General features: G+C 46.7%; 1 protein-coding gene and 1 long non-coding RNA gene across 2 annotated transcripts in view; one reads left to right on the top strand and one right to left on the bottom strand.

The window, feature by feature from the left end:
- The first annotated feature begins 7732 nt into the window (after positions 1 to 7732).
- On the top strand, positions 7733 to 8582 carry LOC143523291 (uncharacterized). Its single transcript, XR_013133275.1, has 3 exons — positions 7733 to 7920; positions 8118 to 8137; positions 8391 to 8582. It is a non-coding gene; the product is annotated as an uncharacterized LOC143523291 (long non-coding RNA).
- Positions 8583 to 11117: 2535 nt separating this feature from the next.
- ppp2r5a (protein phosphatase 2, regulatory subunit B', alpha isoform) overlaps positions 11118 to 14815 on the bottom strand; it is a 31337-nt gene continuing 27639 nt past the window's right edge. Inside the window, exons 11-13 of the mRNA XM_077017663.1 lie at positions 14669 to 14796; positions 14455 to 14556; positions 11118 to 14011 (exon numbers count right to left, since the gene is read on the bottom strand). Coding sequence (XP_076873778.1) covers positions 13792 to 14011; positions 14455 to 14556; positions 14669 to 14796 — 450 coding nt within the window. The 3' untranslated portion in view covers positions 11118 to 13791. The remainder of the gene's footprint in view (positions 14012 to 14454; positions 14557 to 14668; positions 14797 to 14815) is intronic.

The following is a 14815-nucleotide window of genomic DNA, read 5'->3' as shown; positions in this document are numbered from 1 at the left end:
CACTTGTTCAAGCACCCATAATGAAAAAAAATACCTTGTCATTGGAATGGCCTCCATCAAGTTAGATACTAAAAGAAATGTTTTTTATAGAATGTATGATATTTGTAGCTTATTTACTGTTTGCCAAAAGTCTACTCAAAATATGTGAACTGTTTGACTTTAACAGTAATTAACTGACAGCAGTGGACTTTACTACAGAGGTGTCTCTGTTGAACAGTTAACTGAGAAACTAGCCCTTTATATGTTTGTATAAGCAGTGTTCTCAACTTTGGGCATAACGTCAGTCCTGCTGTAATGCAGCCTTTGTTGAACGTCGCAGCTCAAACAGTGCTAAAGACTTCAGTAACCTAGAAAAACCTCCGATATGCATTTAGATTTGTTCTTTTTCAATAAACCTTTATAAATCACAATCACAATCACAAACTGTTTATTTAATTTACCAAGTAATTTACTGTTTTGTGTGTCCTATGTGTATTTTTATACATGGTTGTAACGTATTGAACAGGCAGAGAGGGATCCAAATGCGGAAGAACACCGCTTTTATTGAAATGAAACGTAGGTACAAGCACAGGCAGGTGTATCACGAGCACTAGTAACAACTGCGTTGTCTTGGCGTGGTCAGGACGGTCCAGGGTCATACCGGGGAAGCCGAAGTCAGGAGGTACAGAGGGACTAGGCAGGAGACGAGGTCGGGGACGTAAGCGAGGGTCGGAACACAGGAAAGCAGGCAGGTAATAGAAAGGCTTGGTATGCGGCATGAGTCGGCAATACTTCGCGACTAGGAAGTGGAATGTGGGCGTTTAAGTAGAGATACAGGGGGTGTGGTGATGAGTGTCAGGTGAGGCTGGTTAGGTGGAGATCAGGTGGCATTCCTTACAGTACCCCCCCTCAAAGGAGCGGCACCCGACGCTCTACGACGAGCCGGGGGTCTACCGCGGCGTCTGGGAGCGGGAAAGTTGGGGTGCGTTGCGTGGAAATCCGCGATCATGGCAGGGCAGAGGACATCCCTCGCCGGAATCCAAGCCCGCTCCTCGGGACCATATCCTTCCCAGTCCACGAGGTACTGGAGTCCGTTCCTGCGGCGCCGAGACTCCAGAAGCTCCCGGACGATGTATGCCGGTCGACCGTCGATTTCCAGGGGGTCCGGAGGGCTCGTGGACACAGGGGGAGTGGTGAACGGACTATAGTGAACTGGCTTAAGGAGAGAGACATGGAAGACAGGATTGACGCGATAATGAGCAGGCATAAGGAGCTTATATGAGACAGCGTTGACTCTGCTGAGTATCTTGAATGGCCCGATGTACCGTGGACTAAGTTTTTTACTACGCTGTTTCAAATGCAGGTTTTGTGTCGATAGCCATACCCTCTGTCCCGGATGATAGATTAGGGCTGGAAGACGACGGCGATCCGCGTTGAGCCGGCGTGTGTGCAGGGCGCGGCGTAAATGGACGTGTGCCATCTCCCAGGTGCGGGCACTGCGCTTGAGCCACTCATCCAGGGCCGGGACGTCAGCGGGTGTCCTGTCCCACGGGAAGAATGCAGGTTGATAACCATAGACACATTGGAAGGGTGTGAGTTTGGTTGCGGAGTGTATGATCGAGTTGCGGGCATATTCTGCCCACGGGAGGTATTTGTGCCAGTCATGTTGGGAGGTACAATACTGACGGAGAAACCTCCCTAATTCTTGGTTGTATCGTTCCACCTCTCCGTTAGATTGGGGGTGGTAACCCGAAGTCAGACTAACAGTTATGCCTAGAAGCTTGCAGAACTGCCTCCAGACCCGAGATGTGAATTGTGCTCCTCGGTCTGAGACGATATCTTCAGGTAAGCCGTATATGCGGAAGACATAATTAAACAGATCCAGTGCGGATTCCATAGCTGTAGGTAGTTTGGGGCGAGGAATCAAGCGGCACATTTTAGAGAATCGGTCTACGATAACCATGACAACTGTGTTACCTCCAGAAGTGGGTAGATCTGTGACAAAATCCACAGCGAGGTGAGTCCAGGGCCGGAGAGGAACAGGTAGAGGAAAGAGTTTTCCTGCTGGGAGAGTACGGGGAGTGCGGGATTGGGCACAGACCGAGCACGCTAACACGTAATCCCTGATGTCATCTTCCCAGGACGGCCACCAATAACGTTGTGAGATGAGGTGTCGTGTACGTGTAATACCTGGGTGACCCGTGCCTGCCGTGTCGTGAGCGAGTTGGAGGACACGCCCCCTAAGGGGTACGGGGACGTACTGTTTACCCTCGGGGCATTCCACGGGACCTGGATCGGTACGCAGGGCTTCATCCAACTCCTCCTGAATCTCCCACCTGATGACAGCAAGGAAACAGGAATCCTGCAGAATATACTCGGGTTCCTTAACAACAGTGTCCTTTTCATACAGTCGGGAAAGGGCATCCGCTTTGACGTTCTTAGATCCGGGTCGGTAAGTTACAGTGAAGCGAAACCGAGAGAAGAATAACGCCCATCTGGCTTGCCGCGGGTTCAGTCGCTTGGCAGATTTCAGATATTCTAAATTCTTGTGGTCTGTATAGACTAAGAAGGGGTGTGTCGCTCCCTCCAACCAATGACGCCACTGTTCGAGGGCGAGTTTGATGGCTAGGAGCTCTCGGTCACCGACGTCGTAATTCATCTCGGCGGCTGACAGTTTCTTTGAGTAATAGGCACAGGGATATAACTTCGGCGGGTTTCCCTGACGCTGCGAGAGAACAGCGCCCACTCCCACCTCCGAGGCGTCGACCTCCACGATGAACTGGAGCAGGGGGTCAGGGAGATGCAGTACAGGAGCCGACGTGAAAGCCCGTTTAAGGAGCGAAAACGCTCGGTCTTCCTCGGCAGTCCAGATAAACTCCCGTGACTTTCCCCCTTTAAGGAGATTGGTAAGAGGAGCTGCCAACTCACCAAAGCCGCGGATGAAACGGCGACAGAAGTTGGCGAAACCCAGGAATCGCAGCAGTTCTTTAGTAGAACGGGGGGTTGGCCAGTCCGTGACTGCCTTGACTTTATCTGTATCCATGGAGACCTGACCAGGAGAGAGCGTACATCCGAGGAAAGTCACTGTGGAACGATGAAACTCACATTTCTCAGCCTTTACATACAGGTGGTGTTCCCGCAGGCGCTGTAACACCGCTGAGACGTGTCGGACATGTTCAGAGACAGACGGGGAATAAATCAGGATGTCGTCAATATAGACAAACACGAAATCATCAATCATATCACGGAAGATGTCATCCATAAATGCCTGGAACACGGAGGGACTATTCGTCAGTCCATATGGCATTACGAGGTACTCATAGTGCCCCCTGGCGGTGATAAAGGCGGTTTTCCACTCATCGCCCTCTCGGATTCGAATCAAGTTGTACGCACTCCGTAGATCTAACTTCGTAAAGAGGTTCGCCCCCATCAGACGTTCTTGTGAGGCAGTGATAAAGGGAAGAGGGTAAGCGTACTTCGATGTGACTGCGTTGAGGGCACGGTAATCAATACAAGGACGTAATCCTCCTCCTTTCTTTTCGATGAAGAAGAAGCCAGCTGCGACAGGAGAAGTGGATGGTCGGATAAATCCCTTCTGTAGGGCTTCGGTGACGTAGGACTCCATCGCCTGATCCTCGGGACGTGAGAGAGGGTAAGGTTTCGTCCTACGAGGTAAGGGGGCTCCTGGGAGGAGGTCGATTGCGCAATCACATGGCCGATGGGGAGGCAGACGACAGGCACTGTCCTTGTCGAACACGTCAGCGAATCCACGATACTGCATGGGGATGACCTCAGACAGGGGTGTATCAGGACTTTCTACTGAGGAGGACCGGAGTGGTAAGTGAATACAATCCTCGAGACAACGGGTTTTCCACCGTACTAGCTCTCGTCTCTTCCAGGAGATTTCCGGGTCGTGAGCCGATAGCCAGGGAAAGCCTAGTATGAGAGGATCCCGGGGCGTGGATATTAAGAAAAACTCCCGCATCTCGCTGTGGAACAGGCCCACTCGTAGCTTTACGGGGCAGGTACGAAGCGAAATTACACCCTCACCCAAAGACTGTCCGTTTAGCGAGTTGATTTTCAGGGGGGGATCCATAGGTACGGTGGGAAGGTGGAGGTGATAGGCTAGGTCCCGGTCTATGAAATCGCCAGCCGCCCCTGAATCCACTAAAGCCGACAGGTTCGTGTCTATGCCCCCCCAAGATACTAGTACTGGTAGGTTAACCTGGTTTTTCCTCTGGGTAACTAGTAAGGGTTGGTAAGTGAGTGGGGACCTGCCTAGCCGCATGGACTCATCAGATTCATGGGGGTTCTGTTCACATACGTGGGGAGAAGGTGCACAGGACATGGGAATGGGAGTGTCCTCTATTTCGGAGCGGTAGGGACCCATCAATTTGTCTACTCGTATCGCTGCCTGAACGAACTCAGCTAAAGAGAATGCTTCTCCCCGACAGGCTAGTCCGACCTGCACGTCGGTCCTCAGACCCCGACGAAACACGGTCCTCAAGGCTGAGTCGCTCCAACCGCTCCCTGCTGCCAGTGTGCGGAACTCCCTAGCATAATCTGCTGTGCTCCGTTGTCCTTGTTGGATGTCGTAGAGTCGGTCTCCGATGTCGCGACCGTCAGCAGGGTGATCGAAGACTGCTCGGAGCAGCGCTGTGAACTGGTTCTCTGACTGGAGGGCTGGGTCTTTGGTGTCCCACAAAGCGGTGCCCCAAGCACCTGCTGTACCAGTGAGGAAGGAGAGAATGAAGTGGACCCTTGGCAACTCTGCTTGGAATCGAGCGTGGTGGTACGTGAAGTATATTGAACACTGCATGAGGAAGTTACGGCATCGGTCGTGAGACCCGTCGTAACGTTCGGGTACGGCTACGGGGACGCTCACGGGTGTGGAGGTTGTCGTAGTGACGAGACGAACGGCTTCCTGGAGTGCTGCCACTTGGAGCCCTTGATCTCGAACTATCCCCACGAGTTGTTGGACCGTCTCGGTGAGTGTCTTTAGTGTATCTTCTGCTGGATCCATGGTATGGCGAAGTATTTCTGTAACGTATTGAACAGGCAGAGAGGGATCCAAATGCGGAAGAACACCGCTTTTATTGAAATGAAACGTAGGTACAAGCACAGGCAGGTGTATCACGAGCACTAGTAACAACTGCGTTGTCTTGGCGTGGTCAGGACGGTCCAGGGTCATACCGGGGAAGCCGAAGTCAGGAGGTACAGAGGGACTAGGCAGGAGACGAGGTCGGGGACGTAAGCGAGGGTCGGAACACAGGAAAGCAGGCAGGTAATAGAAAGGCTTGGTATGCGGCATGAGTCGGCAATACTTCGCGACTAGGAAGTGGAATGTGGGCGTTTAAGTAGAGATACAGGGGGTGTGGTGATGAGTGTCAGGTGAGGCTGGTTAGGTGGAGATCAGGTGGCATTCCTTACAATGGTGATATTGTCACACATCTTTTTCTAAATATATTAATGTCATATTTTATATTATCAATATATTATTAGATTATTATTTATTATATTATTTTTAGCTGCAGGCCTCTTGCTGTTAGAAATGCCTTCTGTTTAACCAATCAATGACCAAAATAATGTCACAAAACACTATACTCAATATTCAGGTCATCTCAGGAAATATCTCTCATTTCAATCAAGGATTTCCCTCTGGGATCAATCAATCAATCAATCAAGTGTGTCTGTCTGTCTCTCTGAAAGTCCTCTTTTTAATGCACTAAACAATAATTTTATCAGCAGTGTGTAACTTAACAGCCAGAAAATGGATTGAAAGAAGCCGGTCAGACTCATGGACGCCAGCAATTTTCTTGGTCAGCATGTTAACCTGGTTTGACCAGCTGCCAGTTCTAGTACGCTAGTACTGAACATGGTCATGTGACTGAGATCTGTGTTGCTATTCCAAACATGAACACCTTCCCCTTTGTTTTAGTAATATTCTGTGAAAACAGAGTAGTCACATGTGGAACTGCTCCACCTACTGGGGGAAGGGAGGAATGATACATCACACAGTATTTCCAGAAAAGCAGATGTCTAGAGATGTGACAACGGACAATACGCCCTGCTCTTTTTCTTTTGGACGTGAGTGAGCCGAGCGATTTCTAACCCAGCGGATTCCTCAGTTCCCCTGTGAAATGCACCTGAATCCAGTGTGGAACTTAAGATGTGTGGCACATTGTGACACCAGGATCAGTGTGAAGCTTTTTAAATTATTTTTTTAACACTAAGGCGGTGGGGTAAATAATATGTTGCAGAGTATATTGTTCATGAGTTGCTTGGTAAGAGTTGTGCAGCACAGTTCATACCCCAAACAGTGGGAAGATTACCAAGAGATCCGGCATGTGATCCACTGATCAAGAACCATGATTTTAAACAATAGTTTAACTGTGTTTGTATCAGAATAAGTTCTCTCTGCTTCACGTTGCAACACATGGCAGATGCTCTTGCCCTGAGCAACTTGCACATTTATTAGTTTGACGCAACATGGTGCCCTGGGAACTGAACCCCTGACCCTGTTGTTTGTTGTGTCTGTTCTCACAGGTGAGCTCCAGACGGTGTATTTGCTTGCTAGGAAATTACACAGGTGTGTACACACCTAGGAGCACTAGGAGTTCTGCAGCAACACATCAGCTGTTCACCATTAAGTGAACTGAATGTCTGAATGAATTTGTGATGATGAAGTAAGACTTTACAAAGCACTTAGTAGACACCCATGGTCACTCTTAATTAGTAAGCCATTTCACATTGTCTGAAAACAGACTGCAGCTGTCCCTGAGACACAGGAGTGCACACGCTACTCGCTCTGAAACCGCCCACGTCCTCACAAGTCATGTTAATGTCAACCACAGGGGGCTCGAATGTAGCATGACGTGTGACGTGTGTAGGCAGGCCTGCCGTAACCGAAGCTGTTGATGGTGTGACAGTCTGTCTTGTGTGGGCACGAATGATGTAGCACTGCACGTCATGACTCAATGCTGCGACTTTTTTTTTTTGACAAGGGCATTGTTACTAATTTATAGGACTCCTGCTTTGAGTCTAAATGTGTAACAGCAGGCCTGTTCTCCACCATAGGTTGAGACTAAATGTGTAACAGGAGGCCTGTTCTCCACAATAGGTTGAGTCTAAATGTGTAACAGCAGGCCTGTTCTCCACCATAGGTTGAGTCTAAATGTGTAACAGGAGGCCTGTTCTCCACCATAGGTTGAGTCTAAATGTGTAACAGGAGGCCTGTTCTCCACCATAGGTTGAGTCTAAATGTGTAACAGGAGGCCTGTTCTCCACCATAGGTTGAGTCTAAATGTGTAACAGGAGGCCTGTTCTCCACAATAGGTTGAGTCTAAATGTGTAACAGGAGGCCTGTTCTCCACAATAGGTTGAGTCTAAATGTGTAACAGGAGGCCTGTTCTCCACCATAGGTTGAGTCTAAATGTGTAACAGGAGGCCTGTTCTCCACCATAGGTTGAGTCTAAATGTGTAACAGCAGGCCTGTTCTCCACAATAGGTTGAGTCTAAATGTGTAACAGGAGGCCTGTTCTCCACCATAGGTTGAGTCTAAATGTGTAACAGGAGGCCTGTTCTCCACCATAGGTTGAGTCTAAATGTGTAACAGGAGGCCTGTTCTCCACCATAGGTTGAGTCTAAATGTGTAACAGCAGGCCTGTTCTCCACAATAGGTTGAGTCTAAATGTGTAACAGGAGGCCTGTTCTCCACCATAGGTTGAGTCTAAATGTGTAACAGCAGGCCTGTTCTCCACCATAGGTTGAGTCTAAATGTGTAACAGGAGGCCTGTTCTCCACCATAGGTTGAGTCTAAATGTGTAACAGGAGGCCTGTTCTCCACCATAGGTTGAGTCTAAATGTGTAACAGGAGGCCTGTTCTCCACCATAGGTTGAGTCTAAATGTGTAACAGCAGGCCTGTTCTCCACCATATTGGGGTAAGCAAGACACTCCCTCTCAGCATAGTGTTTGGGATGTGTTTAACACAGTGTATCAGAATCATTAGCACATATTTTGATTTTAGAAGGACCACAAATAAATAGATTATGTACAAGTTACACATGTCAAATAACACCAAACATAGATAATTAACAGAAATGTATGTTAATTAATTGTTGTTTGTTTTTTTCTTCAGCTATAGGATTTGCTACACAGGTAACTGCAGTTACATACATCATTCAGTCTTCAGTCCCAATGACGCATGGCTGGCCATTTTACAAATACTGGAAAAAAAATGTAACTCTTCAAGATTTCCATATTATACATCATGTTTTCTAAATTAAATAAGACCACAGCTCACGTCAAACCTCTTTAAATCTGCTTCAAGTTCCCAACTTGCAAACTGGTTGAAATTTTTAAGGCAGACATTATTTTTGAATCTCATCTTAAAAAAAACGATGTTTAAAAGTTACTCACAGGTCCTACTGGGGCGGCGGCATCATCACAGCTCCTCCTCCGCACTGCAGCCAGCAGGCGTGACGCCCCGGGGTGCAGACCACCAGAACCAGACCAACACCAGAACCAGACCAACACCACGCCGCACAGCTCCTCAGCACCACAGCGGACACACGCCTGAAAACGTCTCCACGGCCCCGCCCCCCTCTCCACGGCCCCGCCCCCATCTCCACACCCCCGCCCCCATCTCCACGGCCCCGCCCCCATCTCCACGGCCCCGCCCCCATCTCCACGCCCCATCCTCTGTCTATGCTCAGAACGACGGGGACCCCAGGAGAACAGAAGCAAGAGTGCACAGAGGGTTCTGCTCCACCCGGGTCTGGACCAGCCTGCCACGGACACTCCCCCACCCTCCAGGCTGCGGCCCCAGCCGGGCGCTCGTGACCACACCAGACACACAGGAGCTACAGATGGGACAGTGAGGCCGCATAGAGGCACCATAACAGGAGGAGGTGAAACTACAAGAGAAACGACGGAGGAAACTACGACGTGTTACAGCAGGGCCTGCGTTCCCTCACACAGCAGCATATGGGTTCACCTGTAAAATAGTAAACTGACTTTTACCAAATGGCAGAAATGCAAATATTAGTATAATAATAAAACTTAGCAATAATACAACATGTATTACACAAATACATATTTCTGCATTACTCCAGACATTTCTGGCTGGGTTTTTTTTGTCTCCCAAGTTGGTAACAGTTCATAATATACTAACAATTCAAGGCACTAATATAGGATACTAGAAATACACAGATGTGATGATAAAATGTTTTTAAATAATAACACCTTGTACACAACATTTATGTAGTGCATTTCAAAAAGCCAAAGAGGCTTAAAATGAAATATACAGTACACAGAGTACAGATCATAAAAGTAGTCAATAATACAGGAGTAAGAAACATAAAATAGGACACAAAGAGGATAGTGGGAAGAGAGACACAGATTAGTCTTGGGGAAACAGAGTCGGGTAAAATACCATTTACTTTAAGAATGGAGTTGAATATGGAGAGAGACTGTAAGTCATATGAGGGCAGAGTTCCAGAGGTGTGGAGCAAACCTGGGAAAAGCTCTGAACCCATCAACAAAACCAGTTGTGACCCAAACGCTAAATGTGTGTGAGTTACCCGTCTGATATTGGAGGAATAGCAGGTTGTCATTCTCTGGATGCATGTGCTCATGATGAAGATGATGAAGATGATGATGAGTGTAGACGTTTGGCTGTTGGTTTTTATCTCGGTGATGTATGTAGGTTCAAGGCGTCATTCAGAAGTGTTGACATTAGGCAGCACAGGTTCCAACAATATTCTCAGTTGAGCGAGTCACTGTACTTCAGTGTATTCGTTATTTGTTTGTAAATCTGTTGTTTATAAATCTGTTTGTTCCTAAGCCTCTTTGTAAGCCTGTGTGATTTGTTTGTAAGCCTCCGTTCTTAAGCCTGTGTCGTTTGTTAGCCTGTGTTCTTCTAGCTTGTGATATCTGCTGACTTATGGTCATACCTTGAAATATTTCTCATATCTCTTTTGTTAAGACTGAGATTCAGTACAAATTTCTGCAATTTTGTAATTTCACCATCTTACACATTTCTCACGCCTTCCATTTTGAGCATTAAAGAACCATTAATACACACATTTTGAGCCTAGTTCTAAACCCTTTTGTGCACTGTAAACATTTTAAATCACCCTCTAGAGAAAACTAATTTGTAGAGATGCATCATAGAGTTTTGATAGTTATGACGCCATTTTATTCCACCTTCTAAATCCGACAAAACCCCAAACAGCCTCCACTCCTCTACAGTGTTGACTGGGAGTTTTAATGTTGTGGTGGTCAGAGTAGGATTACATAACTAATGCTGGACACGGGCTCAGATCCATGACTACATCCATCACTACTCAGTTCTAGGAGATGTCTGAAAGGTGAAAACTGATAGTGGCTGATGTTTTTCCAAAGACTTGCAACAGAACTTTAACCAGACCTGAAACCTAATCTAAGTTAAAGCCTAAAAAAAAACATCCACCCTGGTTGTTTTATTAAGAAGTGGTTGCTGCAGTGTCCAGATGTCTCCCCCCTGAATTCCACAGGACACACGAGCAACAACTTTAAATCGTGTCATTTCAGTTTAATTTGGTACAGAAACTGTACGTTTATTCTTAGAGAAAAGTGACATGCGTACCTACACTCCTGACTAGCATACACGGTAAACACTGGCAGGAGGTCGAGGCCGTGAGACCCCCACAGCATTCCAGCTCAACCACGTGCAGATCAGTGTTGCACACACACACCCTTCTTATATGACCACAAGAACACGGTCACCCTTTGGCCCTGGGGCTCCGTTCACTTCATCGTTAATGTCCAACAGAGGCTTCATTGAGGTCTCCCTTCCTGCCTCCTGCAGTAGTGAAGAACAATCTCTTCATCAGTGCACAACAGCAGGAGGTACCACGCCACTCTACAGTAGCTCCTGCTACTGTACTCAAGAGTCCTCACAAAGTTTGTAATTTAATACTGAAGTGTTAAATCTCTAAAGTCATTAGTTTGGCTTGAATTACTGTTAGTAAAAGTAAATGGTGAGAACAAAAACACATTATTGATAAATCTTTGGTCAACTCTTAAACTGGGCTCACGTATGAAACTAAATTCAGTAAACCTTTGATTTATTTTGAATAAATGAAAGCCATTCCTGTAGAAACATAAAGGTTGACTTTATTTCAGTGGTATTCAAAGTTGTTAAGGTTCTTCACACAACTGGATTTCACAGACAGGAATGGTACTCTGACAAAGTATCAGCGAAATGCAACAAGAGACTACAGCAACAGCAATAACAAAAATATTTACCTTGAAGCACAAAACCCCACTTGCTTAACCCACACGGTTAACGGGTTCTGCACCAGTTAACCTACAGACCTGGACTGGTCCAATCAACCCTGATTGATTTCTCTCAATTCCTTAAAATACATTGAAAACATATGGCTCTCACTTTCCACCTACCTGCAACTGTTTCTTTTTCATAGAAACAACAACTCGATCCATCCCCCCCCCCCCCCCCACACGCGCACACACACGCACTTCAGTGTGCTAATACTGCAGACTGCATTACTACAGTTAGCAGGTGATCTTCGTTCATAGGTTGTGATTTTAACTTGGCCACCTCCTTTCAAACAGCTGCAGTACAGGTATGATTGGCTACACCTGTGGCCCAGGTGCCCGAGTGGCACCACACCTCAGCAGTGCGTCCAACGGCCGAGCTCCGCCCTGCAGTGATGGCAACTGGGCGAAAAGCACATCATACAGCAAACACACTTTACATTCGACTAAACACACACTACATCCAAGAAGCTTCAAGTTTCTAAGTGTAGCATAATCTGAAATATTCAAGTCAGAACGTCACCCCTCCAAAACCACATAACAGACCTGCAGTATATTAAAGGCTTTAAAAAGGAGAAAAAAAAAACCCCAAACACCCAGGTTACCAGATTTAGATGTTCTGTATACAAAATCACATGGTTTTAAACCTGCGACCCTTGAACCAAATGGAAAACCGGCATGTTCATATCTGTGCACAGGGTAACTTAATTGCTGGGTAATGCCCAATATTCAAAAAACTGAAACGGTAGTCTTGGCTCAGACCCTGTTATAGAAACTCCAAGAAGATAACTCACTTCTTTTGGGAGTATAACTCTCTCTCCTTGCCCCATATTTAGAATATTAATGAGATCACGTATGCGTGTTGCACTATATGCATTTATTCCCACCCAGTGTAATCCTCGCCACAGAGATTAGGCATTATAAACTGCAACTGAAAACAAATACAAAATTCATTCCACGACATTCTAGAATTAAACATATTAATAATGTTGACAAATCAACGTTCGACTGCCAGTGAAAATAGCTGATGTTTTCTGAAAATATTGCGCATCAACAAACCCAAATGCAAACAGCTGAGACCAGCGATTCACTTTTTGGTATTACAGCGAAAGGCGCTTTTGGACAATGAAAACAAGAATGACATGGATAACAACCCAACATTCATTCATTCATTCATTCAGCTTCCGAAGCATGTAATCCACCTCAGGGTGACGAGAGCCCGGAGCCCGGAGCCCGTGCTGGACACACCGGGCCCATGGAGAGAACCCAGCCACAGACAACCCAATATGGGCACACCAACTGCTGCAGAGGCTCCACCCACTCACATTTTGGCCAATACCGAGGAGGCTTTTTGTTTCCTTTCTTTCTTTGAGTACGAACGGCTCATTGGAAATCTGTGGCTTTAAAAAATAAAAACTAGCTATCAGTTGAGACCTGTGACAAGGTCCTCAGAGAGTTCATCACAGTCATCTATTCTACAGATACATCCGTCACTGAATAGGACCACGCTCTAAAACATCTACATCTAAAACCACGACCACGCTAGTCAGCAGACGAAGGCAAGGAACCAGCAGCTACTCGTGAGATGTAACTTGAATGCAACTGAACTTAAATAAACATCATTAATCAATCGTAGTTTATTGCTCACCATTGTGGTTCAGATTCTCAGACATCCAAAAGGCATGATCCATGGACACTGTATTAACTGTATTAGAATGGATATATAGGAAAAGAACAGTCCCTTTTAACGTTTAAAGTTGTGGCATGGAGGAGATGAGAACGGAAATGGTACATTTGACAGTAGTAAGGCCTTTTAACCGCAACCTAGATTATAATGGATTACACAGATGCTAAGAAGAACGTTCCGTAAGGTCTCCTCACCCAATTCCTGTGACTCTTCTCACTGCAATCTGGCAAGGACTCTTCAAGCAGAGAGATGTGGCAGCCCCTGTGATGACATGCCCTCAGAAGAATCAGCTTCCCGTGATTTGAACACAAATCTTTGTTTTTCCCCCCAGGGATCCTACCGATTGCTCCCAAATGGAGGTAAAACATGATCGCACACAATCTGAGACTGAAACTAAACTATGTTGAGCAAATTCTAGTGACACAATAGGATAGGTGAATTTTCCACATGGCCAGCATTCAGAATTCAGCATTCAGAATTCAGCATTCAGAATTTTGGGGTGTTGGGACTCCTCATCACTGGACCTCATCAAAATAAAGTGCGACTTTAAGAGCTCTTGTCCTGTCCAGCTGCAGACTAGAACCAAGCCATGGGGAGGTTGAAACTTTGATCAGTGAACAAACGTTCAGCTAGATATCACCACCACATTTTTACATCCAAAAATAGTCTTACATAGCTGAAATATATTATTTTATGCCAACAAAAGAATAAAGTTGTTCGATATATATTTTCAGGTTTAATGTCCCTACGGTCTCCTCGACTTCTTGGGGAGAGAAAGAAAAGGGAAAAAAATGGCGGTCCGGTGTCATTTGGCACAGTTGGTATCTGAAGTGGAGGTGTGGCTGTTAACACTGTCTGTGGAGGCGTTGGCGGAGGTGTTCGCCTCCTCCGGTCTCATGAGGCTACTGTTGTTGTTGCTGCTGTTGTGGGAGATCTGGAGGCCGCAGCTGTTGGAGACCTCCTGCAGCTTCAGAGCCTCCAGACTCCTCCACAGGTCCTCCCTCTCCTGCTCCTTCTTCTTCTCTCTGAGGACGCAAGCGTGAGAAGGTTTGAACGTGGAGACCCAGACGTTCCGGTCCAAGCAAAGCGAGGGGAGTTTTAACAGTGCGGAGAAACACTACCAGGTCCTACTTCTCCTCATTTAGTCCTTACTTTCTCAGAGGAGCCTGTCGGCATCACGGCTTGGAGATTCCAGGATTGTTTGGATATTTAATTTACATTTTTTATTTTATTGTATACTTTTTTTTTTTATTGGTGTACACAGAACAAGCAGTCACAGGGCTTGAGAGACAGTGACAGGGCTTGAGAGAGAGAGAGAGAAAGAGAGAGAGAAAGAGAGAGAAAGAGAGAGAGAAAGAGAAAGAGAAAGAGAGAGAAAGAGAGAGAGCGAGCCAAGGAAGACAGAAGGTAAATATGTACTGTCGAGGTAGCAGGTTTTTATAGATGTATTCTCAGGGAGGAGTCTCACCGTTGCCTGTCAGCTTTGTAGGAAGCTGTGAGTTCATCAAACAGTACACTGTTCATCTCCATCAGTGTTTTCAGCACGTTGTACACGAGGGCTACGATGGTCCTGCGGGGGTCCGAGGACGGAGAGGAGACACAAGCAGGTCATGCATCATTCTGCCCCTCAGTTCATAGCAGCTCAGAGCAGGACGAACAGGACACGTGACTGGGATACGTACTGGTTCCAGTGCTCCTTGGAGATTCGGTACAGGCTCCCGAACATGATGGGGAGGATCTTGTCGACGTTTTCCTCGATGAGGCTCAGGATGTACTCGTTGTTCCAGAAGTACAGTGAGCGTTCTGCAACCTGTAGAAGAGTAAAACAA

This window comes from Brachyhypopomus gauderio, chromosome 9, assembly GCF_052324685.1.
Source record: "Brachyhypopomus gauderio isolate BG-103 chromosome 9, BGAUD_0.2, whole genome shotgun sequence".
In the NCBI taxonomy this organism is placed as follows: Eukaryota; Metazoa; Chordata; class Actinopteri; order Gymnotiformes; family Hypopomidae; genus Brachyhypopomus; species Brachyhypopomus gauderio.
The sequence above is the reverse complement of the archived record's forward strand: the minus strand, read 5'-3'. Positions and strand labels throughout refer to the sequence as shown.